The sequence below is a fragment of the Miniopterus schreibersii genome (genome assembly GCF_964146895.1).
Source record: "Miniopterus schreibersii genome assembly, chromosome: 10".
Lineage (NCBI taxonomy): Eukaryota > Metazoa > Chordata > Mammalia > Chiroptera > Miniopteridae > Miniopterus > Miniopterus schreibersii.
Genome location: NC_138110.1, coordinates 29,859,802 through 29,877,601, shown reverse-complemented (window position 1 = coordinate 29,877,601; position 17,800 = coordinate 29,859,802). Strand labels below are relative to the sequence as shown.

At 45.4% G+C, this 17,800-nt stretch overlaps 1 protein-coding gene across 9 annotated transcripts in view; it reads left to right on the top strand.

Moving 5' to 3' along the window:
- Window positions 1–17,800, top strand: part of FHOD3 (formin homology 2 domain containing 3) — a 396,327-nt gene that overhangs the window by 330,514 nt on the left and 48,013 nt on the right. For all 9 annotated transcript variants that reach the window (XM_081149144.1, XM_081149143.1, XM_081149142.1 and 6 more), the window contains 2 exons: window positions 4,665–4,931; window positions 11,394–12,274. In XM_081149144.1, the coding sequence (XP_081005270.1) occupies window positions 4,665–4,931; window positions 11,394–12,274 (1,148 nt within the window). The remainder of the gene's footprint in view (window positions 1–4,664; window positions 4,932–11,393; window positions 12,275–17,800) is intronic.

Below are 17,800 nucleotides of genomic sequence, written 5' to 3'. Positions count from 1 at the left end.
AGTGCCTCAGAGGCAGCCAGCAGCCCTGCACCAGCCCCTGCTCCCTGGAATGCTAACACAGCACCTCCCCCATTGGGTCGTGGGGACAGAAACTTCTTCCTGCTGTCCAGAATCACAATAATGCCCCTGTGTTCTCCCAGTGGCTCTATTTATTCCGTCTGCTCTTGAGCCCCACTGACTGGTCTTCACCTCGTGCTCCTCTGTCTCCTTGTCTGCAGTGCTTGCCTCCTGGTCTGTTTGCTGCACACAGAGCAGGAGCTTCACTCCTAGCTACAGGCATGGCCCAGCTATCCCAGTGGGAAGGGTAGTTTGACTGTAATGCAGAGGTAATCAGGGGTTTCTCAGACAAAATGAAACATGGCTTGTCTCTACCTGAAGCAGCCATCACTGCTCTTAGGGTAAAGTCCCAAGTCTCCCCTCACCTCACCTTGCAAGGCCCATGGCCCTGGCCCCTGACACTGGACATCTTTCATTCCTCCAGCAGGCACTGTGCTCTGAGTCTCTGCACATGCTCTTCCCTCTGCCCAGAACATCCTCTTGTCCACTTTCCCCCCTTTTCACTCCTTGTCAACTTTGGAGATTCTGCTTAAATGTCATATTAGTTGAGACACACATATCCCTTCCCAGGTCTTTCCAGAGACCCTTGCCATACCCTCCAGGGCACCATGCTTTTGCTCTTAGAACAACCATAACGATAAATATTTTGTGTCTAAAGGGAGCCCAGGGCTGGGCTTTCCCTGTGTCCATTGGTAGTTGAGGTGGCCCACCTTTGCCATGCAGATGCCATGGAGAAAGGGTAGGATCTCTTTGCTCCTCTGTAATCTCCATGACAACAAGAGCCAGGTCTGTCTGGTGTTTCACTGTCTCTCTCACCACCGACACCACTGTTGGGCTGGAGAAAGGCTCATAAGTACTGGGGCTAGCAACAGTGGGAAGCTGTGAGCAGTCCTCACCCGGCGGTGTTGGCAAATACCTTACTGTTGTTAGGACTTCTCCTGCAGACTAGTATAGTTCCTCCCTTTTCCTGGGGATGCGCTAGTATAGATGATACGTTTCCCTGTGTCTGCCCAGAGAGTCTGCCCGGCTTGGGACAATGACTTAAAACAAATGATTGTGTGTGTGAAAGGGGGTGTTGATGAGGGAGTCCCTGATGAAAGGTAATGGGAAAGGGGAACAGAAACATTCTGGAATTTAGTGTACTCTGAGGGAGCTTTGTGAGTATCGGTGAGAACTCTGTGAGCAGATGCTGGCCCAGGACCTCGCTGGGAGCTTTTGGACGTGAGAGGAAGGTGTAGTCTTGGCCCTCAGGGACCTTCTGCCCTTGTTCCTGTGTTTGATCAATACAGCTCGAGAAGGGTTCTGCCATGGATCCTGGCTGCTCTCTCCAGGGACTCCAGCACTTGTTATTCAGTGCCCTCACTTGGGTCCCTGGCCACATACCACCATGACTTGTTGATGGGTTTTTATGCCTTGTGTCCTAGCCAAGTGGTGAGCCATCTGAAAGCAGGGATGAGTGTTATGTCGATGACACAGGTGTTGCCTGATGTATGCAGCATAGAAGTTATGGGGAATGAGCAGCTGTGTGTGTCTGCTCTCTGCCTTCACTCTCTCCATCCTTGGTGGTTTTGCTTGACTTGAATATATGTGAATAGTATTATTTATTTATTTATCCTTACGCAAGGGTATTTTTTCCATTGCTTTTCAGAGAGAGTGGAAGGGAAAGAGAGAGAGAAACATCTATGGGAGAGAGACACATCAATTGGTTGCCTCCTGCACGTGCCCCAACCAGGGCTGGCAATTGATCTGGCAACCAAAGTGTGTGTCCTTGGCCAGAATTGAACCTGAGACCCTTCAGTCCCCGGGGGGAAGCTCTAACCACTGAGCCAGACCGGCTAGGGCTGTATGAATAGTATTTAATTTGTTCATCAATAAGACAATTTCGATACCACAGTTTTGCAGTCAGACCTTGTGGACACCGAGTCTGAGTTTGATCAGTTCTGGGGATGACTACCTCCCCAGCAGTAATGAAAAAGAGAAACCATCCTATAACCCTAGTGGTCAGATCATACATCTAAACGTCTGACTCCAGGAGTTGCAACCTGTGGGGATGCAGTTGCCTGTTAATTCCCAAGAGTGTGTGGCTTTCTCGAGCTTGCATGTCCATTGCCACGCCTACCCAGGCAGCCACTGGCTGTTTCATCAGCGGGCAGAGTCACTGCTTAAGCAGAAGGAAACAAGACAGTGGGGTGCGTGCAGGCTAGAGTCGAGCAACCATCAAATCCTGGATCCTTCCTACTTTGTCTGCCAGTCTCTCGGGGATGGGGAGTAGACACACTTATGGCAACCAACTGCGCCCATCTCCCTGTCAGTGATAAAACCACACCGAGGCACCCTCGCCAGTTTGCGCCATATGCTCACCAATTAAAACTCAAATGCATGCCACATGCTAGGCTGTAGGAAACACATTTTCGTTTTGATGTGGCTATTCTGAAGTTAATGTGCGCAAGAACAGATGCTGTCTGTCAACCAAATGATGACACTGCTATTGTTGAAACTATGCTTTTGCCGTGTTTGAAAAATGGAGAGGGTTTTGTATCTCTTTGCTAAATACTCTATTATCAGATGAAAAGAAATTACCACAACAGTTCCTTCAACACCAAAGGGAATTTTTCTCAAAGGCAGGCTCACTCTTGCCCTGCACCAACCCAGGTTTTGCTTTTAAGAAAAAGTGCCTGACACACCCATTCTTAAGCATGTGGATTCACATTCATGGTTGTGCCCTGTGGTTTTTTCCTGTTACTGTCAGCCATTGCGTCTCTGCCCAGAAACTTTACCCTCATATTGCCAGTTCCTATAACCGTTCCTCTTGGAGACACCCAGCAGGGATGGCCAGTAGATAGCAGGGGTCTTCACTGCCCCAGCCTCCCTCCAGTCTCCCAGGGAAGCAGACTCATTAGGCTAGAGTCCCCAGCACAAGATGTGCAACATGTCATCAAGCTACAGGCAGGCAGAAGGGAGAGGTCCTCCATCCTGTACACCCAGTTTTTACCAGAAGGGCACTGGAGGGGGGTCTCACCGAGGAGTCTTCCTTCCCTGTGGGGGTTGGAAGTTACCCAGGGACAGAAGAGGAGGCTGGCATCTCACCTCCCCACTGCCTGCCTCCCTCCCTCCCAGATTCCCTGACGCAGTTTCAGAGGAAGGCAGCCTGAGAGCAGACGAGGGGCAGGGCTGCTGGACCCAGTGAGTACTGGCACTATGACTTCTTGCTGGGATGCTGAGGGCAGCCAAGCCCCCTGCCCAGTGAGGGCTGAGCTTTCCTCTTCCATAGTAATGCCACTGCCTGGCCTACTGGGGCGCTGTGCATACCCCATTGCCAGCCATCCCTGCTCACCTGAGCTGGCAGGATACCCCCATAGAGATAGAGCTCCCAGGTCTGCTTGTTCTTGTAGGGTCTGGGCAGGTCTCTCACAGTTCTGCCACATGCAGATCCTGTTTGAATTTGTTTGTGCCTAGGGCTGGAGCTCACACTCTTGGGGCACAGTGCCAGGATTCCAGCAATATGGCTTTGCCCACATTGGTCAAAGACCCTAAGGGGTGATCTGTCCGACTCTCTGGTCTTCATATATGGCAGTTGGCTCAGAATTTTTTTGGTATTCTCATTTTGTTACTGATCCATAGCTCACAGCTGAGAACTTTGCTCAGCAAAAACATGCAAAGAAAGCCACACTGTCATTCCCTGCTCCCTAAAGGATGGCACACACAGGGGCAGGAGCATTTACCTTGGGACAAGCATCAAGTCTCCAGTCTTGATAGGTTTACAAATAGTCTGTACCCATGAGGGATTCTTCACATAGCTTTCAAAGTTATGGACTAATTTACATTATGAGCAAACAATTCAAGGAAAGGCCTCATTGGTGTAGCCACTGATAAAACATGGGGCTGCTACTTGCTTACTAGCTTGATTCACCATGGATTTTTTTCTCTTTCCCCGAAGAGGCAGAAGGATCATGTATTAGTTTTCTATTGCTACATAACAAATTAGCACAAAAATAGCAATTCAAAATGGCACCCGTTTATTATCTCACAATTTCCGTGAGTCAGAAGTCCAGCATGGCTCAGCTGTGTTCTTGGCCTTGATGATCACAAGGCCAATCACAAGGCCACGATCAAGTCTCTTATGGGGAGGCCCTGGGAAGAATCCACCTACAGGTTTATTCAGGTTGTTGGCAGAATTCAGTTTCTTGTGCTTGTGAAACTGAGGTCCCTGTTTCTTGTTTTCTGTTGGCCAGGAGTCACTCTCAGTTTCATTCCTTGTCACATGGCCCCTCCATCTTTAAAGCCAGCAGTGCCGTGACTTCTGCTTCTAATATCTCTGACTTCCTTTTCTGCTGCTAATCAGAAAACATCCTGCCTCTAAAGGTTCCTGGGATCAGATCACGCCCACCTGGGAAATCTCTGTATTTTAAGGTCAACTGACTTGAGACTTGAATGTCAGCTGCACAGTCCCTTCCTAGCAGGGCCTAGACCCGTGTTTGATTGAATCACCAGGGACAGGAGTCTTGGGGGGCCATCTGTAGAATTCTGCCTACCTGGACAGCACAGAGAAATCAACCTCACACCCATCCTCACACTTGTGATTGTATCTCCATTGTTGTCTCCACCAGCGAGCACCCAGGACCCTGCAGCTGAGCCGGAGGCAGAGGTGGGGCAGGTGGCTGATGAGGCCCACCACGGAGTAGCGCCTGCCCGCGTGGGGACCGAGAGCGAGGTGGAGCAGGAGCCAGAAGAGCGAGCCTCCCTCAGCGAGAAGGAGAGGCGGAACGAGGAGGTGAACGAGAGGGACAACTGCTCTGCCTCCAGCATCTCGTCCTCCAGCAGCACGTTGGAGAGGGAGGAGAAGGAGGACAAGCTCTGCAGGGACAGGGGAACTGGTAAGGAGGCCCCCTTTCTCCATTCATATTCCAGGGAACCCTGGGGCGGGGGACCCGGCTCGCTGGCCTCTGAGGTGACCAGCTAGCCCAGCTCACTCACCTGGCTGTGTCACCTGGGGTCTGGAGGTGAGGAATGTGGCCACAGTGTCAGCCAGCCAGCCAGCCAGCAGTTGTCCCCATAGAAGGGGGACCTGGCACCCTCTGCCATGCTGTTACAGCATCACTTCCACGGGTGGGAAGTGGCCAGGTAATGAGGGCAGCAGAGGGCTTTTCCTGAGGAGTAAGCCCCAAACTTCTCATTTCCTTCTAATTGTTCATAGTAAGTGTAGCTCTTTTCTGATTTAAATTTAGAGACCTGCCATGTTATCTACTCACTTGAAAGAGTTTTTTTTCAGTGAAGTGTGTTAAACCATTATGACAGCATTTCAGAACAGTGCAAATTTGTTTAAAAAAGAATCAAATGAGGACTTCCAAAAACATCATTCACAGTGTGCTGAGGTCCATTTGATGTAGTCTACTGGAACAGACATAATTTAGATAGTTTTCTACAATATACTCAGGGCTATGCTTTTCTTTGGTATAAAGTACATGTTCTTCCTTATGGAGTGGTATCTTTTTGGTATTATATTTGATACTCAGTTCACCTATATAATGGTGACTTTATGATTAAGGATTAAATGTAATGTTAGTCCTTAGTAGGGACTTGGGGAGGGAGCCACAGAGGGTTATAGGAAATGCAAATAATTTATATAATCATTTGAATTTTTATATGGGAAGCCATGGAGTTGGTTTTTCTACCCATGATTTGAGTGCTGTCAGAGTGGCAGGGAGCCATCTCTTTCGACAGTACTCCTCACCAGTGGAGGCATGTCTTACAGGCCAGCTTTCATTAAGCTATGGAGTGACATGCATTCAAGGAGCCCAAAGGATAGTATGAAGGCTCCTCAAAGGCCTGCCAACCAGTGGCATGACCCAAGCCTGGCTTGTTAGTTCACAGACTAAGAATTCAATTGTCTCTGAAGCATGGGTGAGTGAATGAAAGTTGAATGAATGAATAGAGCTATATGTCTCCCATGAGATCTGTCAACCAATGGCTTAGTCTAAAATAGTTAATAGCTGAATTTTCACCAGTTATAATATATTAGATTATATTTTCTACAATGCTAGTCAAAAGACAGAAAAACTTTATTAGTTATATCTTAGGAAATATTGCATTGAAAATCTTGTGTTTGGTTGAAGATGTATGTGCTAAGAGGTATTAAATATTTGAATACTTAATTTCTTTCAAAGTCAGATTACAGTTAGTCTTCCAAATTCTACTTGTTTATTCAAATTTAATGTAATTATGGTCATAGTACAAGGTGTTGGGTAAGTCTTCTTGATCAGTTTGGCCTTAAAATGTTTTATTTATTATTAATAGCTTTCAGAATTATCCCTCATAACTATGTTTAGCAGGCCTAAAACATATCAACAAATTGCCTTAGTAAAAAGAAGCCAGGGAACAGAACTTTCTTGGATTAGATTGTCCAATATTCTTCCAAATAAGGACAACTTTCCAAAAATGGAGACTCTGCTCCCATTGACTTTCCAACAAAAGCTGGTAGTGTCCAAGTGCATATACTCAGGAATTAGGGCTTTGCAGTGATTTTTCTGCCTCAGTCTGGTGTTAAGAGATGTGATCATGTTTATATGTGATAGCAGCTTTTTGGTTCTTAAAAAATCCCACTGCTCACAGACACCATTAGCAGCTATAGAATCAGGACAGCTCTCTCAGCATAGCTCTTGCTTTTCAGAATGTTCTCAACTAAATCACAAAGACAAACAAAATGATTTCCTATCTTATTCTAATGATTGTATCTTATATCTTATTATTTGAAAATGAACTTGTAAGGCTTGAATGAGATTCAACTTATTCTGGTTGCATTATTTTCTTTTTCTTTGTTTCAGATGCTCCATTTCATGCCTTATCGTATGGAGAGGCATTATCGAGGCATTATTGTAGCATTCATCACATTTTGTTGTAATTACTTGTATAACTGTCTTTTGTCTCCACTTGAATGTAAGATTTGTGAGGATAGGGATGTCTGTCTTATTCATTGTGAGTTCACACTTCCTAGCCGGGTGTTCGGAACATAGTAGGGACTCATAAAACCATTGATGAATAAACGAATGAAGAGGCATCTGGCTAAGATGGAGAAGCTCCATTGCTCCCAGGTTCTCACTCTTACAACTAAAATATAAACACCCTGGGCATAACAGAACAGCCAGTCATAGGAAGACTCTGAAAGGTGGAAAGAAGACAGACTGTCTAGGGACCTTCAGACTTGAATGACGTGGCAATGAAGCACCAAGTAAAGTTTATTCCTCTAGCTAAAGGATTGGGAAAAGCATTGCCTAACAGAAAAGAAAATCTTTTTGGCTATTAGTACATTTCCTGCCCTCCACAAGCGCTACTGGAAAATCTGTGACTATTCTACTCCCCTCAGTAGTTTCCAAATAACCAAATGTGTCAACCATGAATTTTATATCCAGCAAAAGTAACCTTTAAGAATGAAGGGAAAATAAATACAGTTAAAGAAAAACTAAGAGAATTTGTCACTAGCAGACCTACTCTTAAAGAATGGACAAAGGAAGTTCTCTAAACAAAAAGAAAATGAAGATAGAAAAAGACTTGAAATATCAGAAAGGAATAACAGAATGGGTAAAAATTGGGGTAAATTAAAAAGGTTATCTTTTTCCTCATGAGTTTATTTAATCATATTTGACGGTGGAAGCAAAACTTTTAACACATTTGATATTGTGTTCAATATATGTAGAGGAAATACAACAATTATATTTAAGAATTGTGGAGGGTAAAGGGATCTAAATGGAAGTAAGGTTTTTACACTTCAAAGTAATAAAACATCAATACCAGGAGACTAATGAGTTACTGTATATACTGTAATACCTAGAGCAACTGCTAGGAAAATTGCACAAAGCAATGTATTTTCAAACACTGTAAATCAAATTGAAGTTCTAAAAAATGTTCAAGTAAGCTACTGAGACCAAGAAAGGAAAAGCAGGAACTGAAACAAAGGAAGCAAACAAAACAAATAAAATGGCAGACTTAAGCATGAACATATCAATAATTAAATTAAAAGACTGAGATTTGCAGAGTGGATAAAAACGCAACCCAACTCTTATGCTGTCCATACAAAACTCATTTCAAATATAATGACATGGGCAGATGAAAAGTTAAAAGCTGGGAAAAGACATAGCATGCCAGCATTAATAAGGAAAAGCAGGAGTAGCTATATATTACTGTCAAATAAAGTAGACTTCAGAGCAAAGGAAAAAACTAGGGACAAAGAAGCACACTACCTAATGATATAAGAAGACCTAAGTGAAGAGAGTAAAGGAGAAAAACCAGCTTTTAAAATGTTACCTGATTATGCTCTTTCTCCCTCTTGCCAAAATAAGAAACTGCCAACATTTCCCAATAAATGGAGAAAGAGTGAGGCAATCTTGTGAGAGAGACTTGGCCACTTTATTTGTTCCAGCCTCCTGGCATCAAAGTAGTCTCCCTATTTACGGGACTGTATGACCTGTTGTAGGGACTCCAAATAAGCAGATTTTTCCATCCTGTGCTCAGATGCCGTCTTCTGTCTCTTTGATGGTGGTTATCTTCTAAGCGTTTTTTGTTTGTGGAACCTATAAGAGGACTCAAAAGCTCCCTGTTCTGTTGTTGGTCCCTTGGTGGGGTGAGGCCACAACACAGAGGACAAAACTACACTGGAAGAAATAGAGCACAAGGGGCTTTGTGCTTCCCCTCTAAATGCCTCCTCTAAGATCAAGGCAGAGCTTGGGGGAGAGACCAGTGTCCTCCCCCATCATGCTTGATCAGGCTCTTCTCCTTTGGTAGAATGAAAGCTCCCGATGCTCACGTCCATGGCCTAGGTCCCCTACTACCTCTCAACACAAGTATCCATGAAGACCCTGGATATCTGGTGGAGCTCACATCCTGAAAAGCCCACCCCACAGTCCTGCTGGTCCTTAGGAAGCAAATGCAGAGGAATAACATTCTGACCATTCATTCATTTGTGCTAGATGCTGGGGATACAACTGTGAACAAAACATACCCAAATCCCTGCTCTTGTAGAGTTTATAGTCCAGTGAAGAGGATAGTTTAACAAGTAATTATAATTGATCCAATGATGGGGCAAAGACAGCAATAAAACAAATAAGAAAAATGTGTGGAAGGTTAGACAGTAATAAGTTCTCTGGTGAAAAATAAAGTAGGAAAGGACAATAAGCAGTGTTGGGAACAGAAAGGGTTGCACAATTTGTGGTTGGGGAAGACTTCACTAAGGAGGTACTATTTGAGCAAAGGCACAAAGGAGGTTGAGAAGAAAACTGTGCAATTAACTGGGTGCAGTTTGTCTTGGATAAGCAAAGGCCCTGAGGCTGGGCCATGCCTGGTGAGTTCTAAGAATGTCAAGGAGCTACCGGAGCTGGAGGTTCATGTATGTATGTCGGGGGGTGGGGGGAGGGCAGTGGTAGATGAGAGAAATTAAGGTGAGATCACACAAGGCTTGTGAACATTGCAAGGTCGTTGGCTTTTTGTTTCAGTGAAATGTAATACTATTAGATGACTTTGAGCAAAAAGATATGATCAAATCTTTGAACACATCATGTGGCTATTGTGCTAAGAACTGACTGTAGAGGGGCAAGAGTTGAAGCTGAGACCAGTGAGACCTTGCAGTGCTACAGGCAAGGAACCACGCTGGCTCAGCTCAGGGTTGTGACAGGGGAGGTGATAAAAAGAAAGATTGGATTCTGGATATAACATGATGATTTAGCTAAAGGATGCCCTGCTGTGTGGGATAAAAGAGGAGGAGGAGTCAGGATGACTCCAAAGTTTTTGGAATTGTCAGAAAGATGGATGAAGTTTCCATATCTGAGGCAGGAAACAATTGCAGGAGAAACAGGTTCAGTGAGGGGAATGGGGGTGAGGGCAGAAGGTGGTATTTAAAGATTGGATGAGATGGTGACTTCGTGAGTATAGATGGAGAAAAGAGGTCCAAGGACATCTCAAGGTTAAAGATAAGGAGGAACCAGCGCAGGATACTGAGAAGGAGCAGCCAGAAAGAAGGAAGCAAACCAGCTGAGTGCTGTGCCATAGAAGCCAAGTGAAGGATAGAAGTAAGGGAGGAGGGCGTGATCAGCTGGGGCTAGAGCAACAGGCAAGTCATCCTTCATCTGGAAAGAAGCAGCTTTGAAAGGTGGTGGGAGCAAAAACTTCCTGAGACTGGTTCAAGAGAAAATAAAGAAATTGGAGATAGCAAAAAAACCCCCACCTTATAAGCATCTTTACTTATTTTATTTTTTCCAACACCACTTATCCCCTCTATGCCCTCTTCCACCTCCATCCACCCCCTCACAGCCCGCATGCCCTCACCATACTTGCTGTCTGTGTCTATGAGTTCTATGTCTTTTTTTCTTTTTTGCTCATCTTTACTTGAAAGGAAAGGAGAAAAGTTGGATTACAGCAGGAGGGATAAGTGGAGTTAACAGAGGTGTGTTTTTATACTCTGTTCATGTGCTAGTAGGAAGGTCTAGTGGGAGGAGCATGGGAAATCAGAACAGAGAATTGCTTGGAGTGGGTGTCAAATGCACAAGTAGAGCAATTGACCTCTGCTAAGAGGGACGGTTTATCAGCAGTCACAGAGGGAGGTCATGGTTGGTGTTCAGGTGCAGGTGGGAGGGTGGAGGAGGAATGAAGATCCTGGAAGATCTCCTCTGACTTAGTCTGTTATGTGGTTGAACTAGAAAGCAAGGCCATGCTTGTGTGAAAATGAGATGAGTGAGGGAGGTTAGAGGAGAGAGGAGGAGTGTGACAGGTCATCTAGGGGAGGTCTTAGATGAGACTGCCAGGCAGCTTTAAGGGTCTCCTGAAGACTAGTAACCATGAACTTAAAGTGCAACCAGCAACATGGTGTGTGCAAGCTTCGCCAGGTGATTTGAGCTGCCCTGGTGCAGATGTGGAGGAGAGGGAGAAATGGAAATAACTCCATAGCCTTTCCAACACCTCTGTTGGGGAGAGAGCATCTTCCTTTCCTCCCTGTGTCCAGTTAGCACAAAAGCCCCTTGGTTGCCTGTGGCTGGGTGGGTCCTGACCAGCTGTCATGGGTGAGTAAGAAAAGTCAGGAAAATTTCTCCCATGAGCCTGGGCAGGAACCAGGAGCAGTGTCACGTCTACAAGAGTCCTGGGTCCTGGAGTAGGTCATTGGGAGTTAGATGCAGCATCTCCACCTGGTCAAGAGCATTTTGTCAGCCATGACCACCTTCCCCTTCAACTGTCTTGTTTCAGTGTCTTCTCTGAAGTGGCTCTGTGTGGGAAGCCCGCATATGACCTCATTGGTCTTCTCATGGTACTGAGGCTCCTGCCACTTTCTCATTTTTTTCTCTCCTATATGCTTTCAGGTTTGTGGTCTGCGGGTGTTCAGGATGCCAGTGTAAATGAACAGTGCGGCGACATCCTCACCAACAAACGGTTCATGCTGGACATGCTGTATGCCCATAACAGAAAGCCCACGGATGACGAGGAGAAGGGGGAGGGCGAGCCCGCGGGGACAGAGCAGGGAGCAGAGGCGGTGGCCAGCCTGGCCAGCCGGATATCCACCCTGCAGGCCAACTCTCTGGCCCAGGACGAGAGTGTCAGGAGGGTGGACGTTGGCTGCCTGGACAATCGGGGCAGTGTGAAAGCCTTTGCGGAGAAATTCAACAGTGGGGACCTAGGGAGAGGGCCCATCTCCTCTGACACCCAGCCCAATGACAAGGTCCCGGAGAAAGCACCCGCACAGCCCAAGACGGAATCTGACTACATCTGGGACCAGCTCATGGCCAACCCAAGGGAGCTCAGAATCCAAGACATGGATTTCACTGACCTGGGGGAGGAGGATGACATTGATGTCCTGGACGTGGACCTGGGTCACGGGGAGGCCCCAGGGCCGCCTCCCCCGCCGCCACCTACCTTTCTGGGTTTGCCGCCCCCACCCCCTCCGCCCTTGTTGGACAGTATGCCTCCCCCTCCAGTCCCCGGTAATTTATTGGCTCCTCCTCCAGTATTCAATGCTCCTCAGGGCTTAGGGTGGCCCCACGTCCCCAGGGGTCAGCCGGCATTCACGAAGAAAAAGAAGACCATCCGTCTGTTCTGGAATGAGGTGCGGCCTTTCGAGTGGCCGTGCAAGAACAACCGCCGCTGCAGAGAATTCCTGTGGTCAAAACTGGAACCTATAAAGGTGGACACTTCCAGGCTGGAGCACCTGTTCGAGTCCAAGTCTAAGGAATTGTCCGTCTCAAAGGTACCGCTAGCATCCAGCTTCCTAACTTGCAGAGTTGTTTTCTGCTGTTGAGTAAGACTGAAAGATTTGTTGTATATAAAATTTCCTTTGGGCTGCTTTTGCTATTTGGTTAAAAAAAAAGTGGTTAGTATAAAAATCTGGCCTTTAATATATTACTCTTTGTGCCACATCCTAGGAGTAAGCTAAATGAGTAAGGGACCTCAATAGCTAACATAGACAGCCACCTACTAACACCATTAGGCTTTCAAAAACCCAAATAACCTGGAGGAAAAGACAAAAACATTAACCCAGGAATATTAGTATAGCCTGACAGCAGATGTTGACCTCAACTAGAGGAAAGTAGACTTGCTAATTTATCAAACATATGGACTTTATCCAGGAGATGTAACTAGTTACTCTTACCTTCTTCGATTATAGCTAATAGTAGTAGTTTGAATCTCAGCTGTAACCACACAATGCTTTTGCAAAGTCAGTAAGTCAAGTGACAGTTCTTTGGATAACCGCTGGCTGAATCAGCATGATGCAGCTATCTAGATGTTTCCAAATAGCCACAGAGTTAGCATCCTGCAAATATTATACATCCATATAGATTTCTAACTTTTCCTAAGTGAGAATTCTGTTGGCATTGCTGCTGTGGTATTTTTAATAGAGATGTTATATCAACTTTTACAAATGGAAAGCACTGTTCATGAAGTTATTGGGCACTAAAGATAAAGTCATGGTTAATGAAAAAAGAAGCTGCAACGTACTGGATCACAGATTTTATTTCTAATGAGATGCATTCATAGGGTCTTCTTTACATATCTTAAAGAACTGCGTGTCTTTTTTAAAACCTTTGTGATTCTGGGTGTGTTACAGTTTTAAAACAGGTTTAAGACAATCCTCTCTTCTCAGGAACTAGGGGCATAAGAGCACACTTTGTAAAGTATAATTTAGAGTGAACATTTAAGAACTTATTCTCATGAATTAATTCTAGCTCCATGTGTTTCTCCATTTATCATTGTTTTGGGTGAGTATAAAGCTGCCTGAGTCTGACTCCCTGACCTGCCAGTTGGGCACCTATTCTGAATCAAAAAGTATGTGCAGCATCCTCAGGACAAGATGGCTCTTCAGACAAGGAGTCCAGTGACAGAGCTAGTGCCTGTCACCTCCGTCTTTTGCTGACAGGTCAGATAGTGGAGCTGTAATTGGTCGACTTCCTGTTAAAACTCATGTTGTGTGTGTGTGGGGGGAGGGGGCCTGGAACTATACTTGCTGCTCTTCCCAAGTTGGCCTTTGCCCTGGTGTCGATTTCTCCCGTCTCAGCGAGGATGTGAATCTACATCGTCTCCAGCCTCAGGAATCCCCTCAAGTCAGAATTAAAGCTTCCTCCTGCCTGTAAATCTGAACCACTAGGATCCAATACAGAAAATCATGCCACATCAGCCCTCTCCTTCAGCTGAAAGTGGGCCCCCTTTTGTCCTCTCTAGAAAATGACACCAGAGTCTCTGTGTGCTGACTTTCCCAGGACTGGTAACACGTGGCGCTGAGCCATCCATGTGTCCCTTTCAGTTCTTAAAGTTAGGTCTAGCATTTGGAGAAGACAGGCTTGGCTTGGTTAAAGCAGCAGTCTCTGGTTGCCAGGAGCTACCCAGCATTTCACCTCACTCATTCCATTCTCCTCCGACCTGCTGACCTAGTTGGCCTGTCTCCCTCCTCCCCCTCCTCCTTGCATAAGCTCTTCTAGGTCTCCCCTGGTTGCTCATTGCCCTCCAAGGTTGCTGAAGAGGGGCTGGCCTTTGACTCAGGTTAGGAGGAATATAAGGGAGTAACAGTTTAGCAGTGAAGGCCCTTCTGACCTCATTTTTACAAAGGAAATTGTAAAATGAAATGCTTCCTCGAGAAGACCCCAAGTGGACAGTTCCCCTCCCTCCTTCTCTTGGTCCCACTGTGGTCAGTGATAAGCCTGGTTGGTGCCCTTTCAGGAGCCCAAAGTTTCATACTTGCTTGAAGTAGGTGGTGACCTCTTAACATACGTTATTGCCTAGCTAAAGGACCAATGTTTGTCTAGTTTTTATAAAGTGAGAGCATAAGAGGAAAGTAATATATTGAAAATTTTAGTAAACCGACTTCAGAATTTTCTACAAAGGGCCCAGGAGCCCATACCTTCGCTTTTGGAAATAGGAAATGTGAGCAGGGGCTACTTTACAAATCTTACAAAAGGTGAGGGTGCAATTAGGATTAAAGCACACTACGTTGGAGAGTTGAATCCATTATGTGTATGTTACCATTGCAGATATAACCAGTTTACTTCTGTTTCTAATCCATGACTGTGATTTTTATGAAACACAGCTGTAAGCAGCCACTTCCGAATTCTGGCTCAGGAGAAGTTTTTCATTAAACACAATAGAGTGTAACAAAAATAAAATGAAGTCGATTTTACAAGACAGCACATAGCAAAGGGAATCTGTTTTAGTTTTTGTCAGAAAACTTACATAAGACCAGCGTCATAGTAGGGCATGGCTATGACCATCCAGGTCACCCCCCAAACAAAGATCCATGTGTGAGAGCCAAGGCTAGGTCACCACTTCGTGGAAATGATAAGAACAGAAAGATGTGCTTTTTGGTTTCCTTTCCAAATAGTTTCTGGAATTGAATCTACTTTTCTTTCTCTCAGCAGGAAGTATATATATAGCTTTTTAGTAAGATGACTTTAATTATGTTTTGCGAAGGAAGACAGAAATCCTGTGCTAAATTTCATCATGTTGTGTTTCTACTGTTGGCCTAATATGTGGAGAATTGCATAGGGGAAAAGGTGACCCCAGAGAAAGATGTAAGGGCAGAAAGCCCTTGGGGGCCTGGGGACCAGCCCTCTGAACTTGACATCATCCTGGGGAGACCCAGGATGTGGCCTTCCAACCTGTGTGTCTAATCAAGGGCAGCAAAGCAATTTCCTTCCTGCTCCCAAAGGGCAGCTTTTTCCTCCCAAGTTACAGACAGACCAAGACAGGTGTGCGGTGGAAGAGGGGACCAGAATGAAGAAGGGGACTTGGTTTCCCCTGGGGACTCAGCGCTGCCTTACCTTGCTTGGGTTCGTTAGATTTATCACAGAGAGGGGGCTGTAGGATGGCTTTGGAGGAATTTGTTCAACTTTATTTACACTGAAGTTTCAAAATGTTTCAGAAACTGTTAGCTGTGACATTTTAAGAAAATTCAGAAATGACGATGTCTGAGTTAGGGTACTAGGTAAACTATATTAACATTGGATATAATTGTTTTACAGTTGGCCTCTGATAAAGAGGACTCAAAGGGCAAGAATGGGAAATTGATATTTTTTTCTCAAGGCAAGCCTGTTTTGGCAAGTTCCTCAGAAACTTTATTCCTGACTAACGGTGCTTCAGCCTTTATTTAGATTTAGTGGGGTTTTTGTTGTTTTGTTTTGTTTTTTGCCTTAATGCTTTCCCTTCTGGATTGCCTGCCCCCTTGTTATAGCACTTAGGAAAATTCCACAGTTGTCACATCTGCTGACATCTGTATCGTGGCATCCTTGTCATTTTCTCAACGAACAGTTTTGAAAATATCCGGCGGCGTCACTCTCTTGGCAGCTAGCGGGGAGTGAGGGATGCTTTGCCATTTCTAGAGCGAGTGTCTTTCTGAGCCTGACCCAGGGCCTGTGACAGTGATGATGAAAAGCTCTTTGAGCAGTCGGTCATCTTTCATGTAAGCGCTCTCAAACTCAGTGGTCTTCTTTGAGACTCAGAGTCCTCTTAATAGATCATGTCCCTGGCCAGTTTCTATTTTCAGTCACAGCACCCTCTGGGGTGACAAGTTCTATGTGCTGAATATCTACTTTTTAAAGACCGTGTTTTTTAAATTTTCTTGTCAAATTACTCTTTTAAAACTCAAAGGGGCGATGCTTTGTGGCAGCATTTCAGGAAAATAAGCCCTGTTCATCTGCCTGCCCAGACTGCATGCCTGCACGAGCTTTGATCATGGCCCCTCCTTACTCTTCTCGTTTCATTCTGTCCCTTCACGGGGACGTTGCTGCCTTCACAGTGGCCCTTCTCTGGACCTTGCCCTCCTCATCATGGTGTACCACAGACAGAAGCCGCGGGACTGGTGGAGCAGGGTTTTCTGTTTTGTTTTCTAGAACCACCCCCATGAGTTGGTTGCATGGTATTGGCAGTGGCAGAATGTGTGGCCCTGCCTTCAGTCAGCTACGCCCAGCTCCACAGCCTCCCAAGCTGCATTACCCCTCATGTGGAAGGGCCTGACAGCTCAGCTCCCAGTCCTAGGAGGAGCTTGGCATTTGTTGGGCACATCAGGTTCATTTTAACACCAATAAAAACTTCCTGCGTTGTCTGTAGCTGTGAGGACTTGATTCCTGCATCATTCATAAAAAAGGCAGGACCAGTCCTTGCTGCATTTGGAATGGGGGCTAGGCGAGGACCCTGTTACTGTCTTTCTATCCTAAGAAATGTTCTCTTATCCCTGCCTTTTGTGTCCTGTTTTTAAATTGTTTCCTTGAAAGAACAACTTTCTACTCACCCACCAATCCCGTCTCAAAGCCTTTAAGCTTTGAAAGTCTAAGTGAGAGTCCTGTTGCAGGAGAGGTCTTTTAAACATCTATGACCCCCATGCCCCACTCCAGACTGAGCTCAGGATCTCTGAGGAAGGGACCCAAGTATCACTGTGGCTGAAAGGTAACTCTTTCTCTTGTGCACCCCAAGTTGTAAAGTGCTGCTCTAAATAAACTACGTTTCTTGTTTTCCTTCAGAGAGTGTAGGTAGATTGACCAGACCTGATTCCTGCTCAGATACGTGATGTTGAGTTTCTGTGTGGTCCCTGGATTCCATTTCATTCTGGGAATTTTAAATTCATTTCTGAACACTTCCTCATACTCTTCCCTTGGGCATTTTTAAATCTTGCTGTTTTAAAAGACTCTCCTTCCCCACCCCACCCCCAATGACCTATATGTTTTGCTACTGCAATTTTAAATTTCATTTGGTCTGGACTCTACCTCTATGTGACCTTGAGCAAGTCTATCAACTTCTCTGTTTGTTTTCCCCTATGGGGGTGGGATCGTTAGGAGGGGGAGAAACCAGGCCTGGATCCTATCCCTGTGCCTGACCTCCTGGGGTTGTTGAATGAATCCAGCTAAACAGGGGTGAGTGTGTGTGTATGTGCTGCAGGCAGCCATGTGGTTGTGGTAACAGGCCTATCATTTTTTAACTTTCTTAAACTTTGGCATATGACTTTCCTGAGATTCCAATGTGAGATTTTGAATTAGTCTCTAAGCTTAATGGCTACTATTTAGCATTTAAATTTTCCTTTCCACCTTTTCCTAACTGCTGTCTGAATACTCACCCGTCTCTTTTCCAAAACTGAATAAGTATAAGGGGGAATTCTGGTCTTTTCCACAGGATGTTGAATCAAATTAGAGTGTGATCACTCTTACATGGTGGTTCCCCACCCCCGATAACCACTCGGAATGAAGTTTGTTTCTTTACTTGCAGACTCTAAAATACTCATTTGTGGAGGCAATAC